At 44.5% G+C, this 3,791-nt stretch overlaps 1 protein-coding gene across 1 annotated transcript in view; it reads left to right on the top strand.

Moving 5' to 3' along the window:
- The first annotated feature begins 888 nt into the window (after positions 1 to 888).
- MRAP (melanocortin 2 receptor accessory protein) overlaps positions 889 to 3,791 on the top strand; it is a 16,475-nt gene continuing 13,572 nt past the window's right edge. Inside the window, exon 1 of the mRNA XM_012809671.1 lies at positions 889 to 994. Coding sequence (XP_012665125.1) covers positions 889 to 994 — 106 coding nt within the window. The remainder of the gene's footprint in view (positions 995 to 3,791) is intronic.

Below are 3,791 nucleotides of genomic sequence, written 5' to 3'. Positions count from 1 at the left end.
AAAAAAAAAAAAAAGTCGGGACAGTGAAGGATAAAGCCCTTGTAAGCCTGTGTTCAGAATGTTCCTCTAATGTTTAATAAACTTAAAAGAGCAAGAGTCAGTCCAACAGAAACCCAAAAGAATCCTTAGCACATGTGTCAGCCAAGAGCTGGGTGGACTTTGTCTCCCAAGAGCTTGAGCCATGTGGGCTCCTAGTCAGATAAACAGCCTCTTCAGTCTGAACAAATGCAGCTTCTTTGGAGCTTAAATAAAAGAGGTACACACAATTGGGGGAGGGGGCTCTCTTGTTTTAATTAATTGTCCCTGAGAACATGAGCAAGGTTACAAGTTCAGGGCTGATAACACTCAATTTCTACCCTGAGATATTGAATCTAAGCCAGTAAGTGGTTTGCTGGTTGCTTAATAGTACCAAGAATTGCCTAAATCAAAGTCAAGGACACTGTCAGGCTTTCATTTTGATTTTATTAACTTTTCAAGTATTTAAGACAAAAAACGATCATCCTTTGTAGCCCCAGTGGGCATCTTCACTTTTGAGAGGCCCCAGGCTTCTGTATTCCACCCAGCTCTATCCTTATGCAGAAGGCATTCAAGATCTGACCTGGAAACCTGTTCTCCTGCCTCTCAGCTCTGTTTGCTTTGGAGTTTTATCAAGAAGGGGCAGGATGGGAGGCCCTGCTTGTACGCTGAAGATGTCAGGCACACCCCCCTGACCTTTTTCTCAGCAAAACAGCTCTGATAAGTGGGCAAACCTTGAGCCTGGGGACCCACAGACACATTCGATGACTCATTTGTGCAGAAGTCAGTTGGGCAATCTCCTCCTAGGGGTGCAGCACCCGGCCTGGGAGCAGAGCCTGCTGGCTCCGCCGCCCACTTCCCAGTGCTGCAGACATGGCCAATGGGACCAACATCTCTGCCCCATACAACAGCTATGAATACTACATGGACTACCTGGACCTCATTCCTGTGGACGAGAAGAAGCTCAAAGCCCCCAAATGTAAGTCTGAACTGGGAAGCCAGCCAGGGAGGCGGGTGGCCGGCATGACAGGGCAGTCCTGGCTTTTTCTGCCTCACATAACTCCAGTAGATGCCATGTTCGGTAAGCAACTGTATGGCCAAGCCCACACACAGACATAAATGAAGAAAGCTTGGGGCAAACTATGTTATCTGCCGTACTGACTTGGGAATTATCCTGCTAAGAAACTAGGACACTTTGGAAGCAGAATATTTCTTTTAAGGTAGATTTCTTGATAAAGTTTAATTTCTTTAGGGCTCAAATTAACTGAGTGAGATTGTTAGATTTTTTTTCCATTGCTGTGTTTAGATTTGAGAGAGTTACTCCCTTCACCCCTAAGATGTAGGACTTGAGAATTTCTGTTAAAATGCCATCAAATTCACGATTTCTGGAAGGATAAACTGGCAGGAGTAAGAGTCAGCATCCTTCATTCCCTCAGCCGTCCTCTCATTCCTTACTCTGGGGTAACGTGGCACTTTGCAGACAATCTGATCAGTCCAGGTACTAGATCAAAATAACAAGTTAGCCAAAGAAATGAGCAGGAAACCACAAACCTACAATCCTGGATCTCAGCACACATCACATGAGAAATCTTGGGTTCCTTGGGCATTTCACCACCTGTGTCTGCAGAGGAATGAGATGCTTTTCCTTTGGAAAAAAGATAAATGAATAACAGATCTGCTCAAAACTGGATGCGACTATTTAATAAAGTAAGAGAAAGGCCAGGTATGGGGACAAACACTTAGAATATCTAGTTAGGCAATCTTCCTGTTTCCACGTTGATTTCCAACTTCTAGAAGTCCAGTGCAGTTCCCCCTGACATTGGTGAAGACTTACTATGTCCCCAGCTCTGGGCTAAAGCTTTTTTTTATGGAAGTGGGGTGGGGTAATAGGTTTGGTGTGTGTTTTCCGATGTGAGGTAGCTAGTCTTGATAAGCAGATTTTTGCACACACTGCACAACTCACAGTAAGGAAGACCCATGGAGGAAAAAATGGCAGGATTGAAATAAAAGCCCATTCACAAATACTGCCACAAGTTTAGAACTTCAGGATACAAACTGATCTGGACAAAACGCAGGCTTGTGTTCAGAAAAAAAACATTGTTTAATTACCACAAATTAGATAAAATTATGGATGAGATCCAGCTACTTCTATCTTTTTTGTGAGCCAGACATCCCACTAAGTCCCCACCTGGATTCCAAAGCTTCTCCCCAAGGATTTGGGGGTGGGAGGAGGTCTGTTTACCATCTTAAAATCCAGTCTCAGCATTCTTCCTCTTACCTATGAACAATTTCTATTTCTGGGGAAAATGGTTGACGTTCTCTAAGTTGCAAATGAGGTGTGAGAAGATGTTCAGTCTTGCACACACAAACTAGAGTTGGAAGTTTACACCCACTGAACACAGAAATGCGACAGAGTAAGAACATCCTACCCAAGCTCCCAAACCCAACGACACTGCCTGACTGAGGAGAATGTTGCCAGGGAAGGGCCCGTCCCTGGGCCCCTGACACCCTCCATGTTAGGGGCTTCAGACCTAACCTATAGAAAGAGACCAGTTGCTCGGTCCCCCCTACAAAGATTAAATGGCTATTGGTATATTTTATAGAAGTTATTCAGGTTCTGCCTCCTAGGAGGCAGACAACAACTGTCTTCCAAATCTTCATTCAGACAATGGAAAATGGGAAATCTGTAATTTGAAGAAAGTCACCCAGCTTCTTGGAGACCCAAGCATATTAAACTGTATCAGGAAATTGATCTTAAAAAAGTATTTTGTTCCCAAAGTGTCTTAGTTTCTGAGGAGGTGAATCACACATTTACTATAGAAGATAAACGGGTGGTGCCTGTGGCTCAAAGGAGTAGGGCACTGGCTTCATATGCCAGAGGTGGCAGGTTCAAACCTGACCCTGGCCAAAAACTGCAAAAAACCACCAAACAAACAGAAGATAACTGATACCATTTTACCCCCAAGTCCCTGGATATGGGGGGGTCTTTGACACCGACAGAAACAGACACTCCCTCAGGCCTCTTTTATTTCTGTTTGTATCCTAGGAATTCCAGTCTTTGTCTTATCTGAATTTAATTTCTATTTTCTCTAGAGGACAAGTTTGGGGGTGAGACAACAATCCCCTCCCCCCACTACACAAGAATGTTTACCCCAAATAGGTAGTTGCTGAGTTTTTTCTGGTGGACGGGCCAGGAGGTAGGAACTGTGAGAGGCTGAGCACATGGACTCCTAAGCCGGCTGGATTCCTATCTTAGCTCTGCCACATACGGGCTCTGTGACCTTGGTCAGATCAGTTACTAAGACAAATCAAAAAGAGGAGAGAGTTATAACCCACTTCTCCATGGGAGAAGTGCTAAAAATGGGAACCAGTCTTTAATGCACAATAAAGAAGGCACTAAGGCAGATGATGATAATCTGTGCATCACACAGAGTAAAACCAGAGGGGTGGTGGAGAGCTGGGTAAGCGTGAGCAGGGCGGCAGGTGAGGGCCCACCCAAGGCAGTGCCAGGGGCATGAGACATGGAGTGGAGGAGGTCTCAGGAAGGAGCCTTCCAGGCAGCACCAACAGCTGGGCAGGGGTTCTGAGACAGGCAAGTACTCGGCAATTTTCAAGAAATAACAAAGTAACTATTTTCTCATATTTTTGGAAACTGTTTTGGAAATATCTTTTTTTCTCTTAAAATGAAAACCACTTTATCCATCCATTTATTTATTGATACAGAATCACACTGTATTACCTAGGCTAGAGTGCTGTGGCCTAGCACTCAAACTCCT

Source organism: Otolemur garnettii, unplaced genomic scaffold (assembly GCF_000181295.1).
Source record: "Otolemur garnettii isolate 467f Iridium unplaced genomic scaffold, OtoGar3 scaffold00111, whole genome shotgun sequence".
Classification (NCBI taxonomy): domain Eukaryota; kingdom Metazoa; phylum Chordata; class Mammalia; order Primates; family Galagidae; genus Otolemur; species Otolemur garnettii.
The sequence above is the reverse complement of the archived record's forward strand: the minus strand, read 5'-3'. Positions and strand labels throughout refer to the sequence as shown.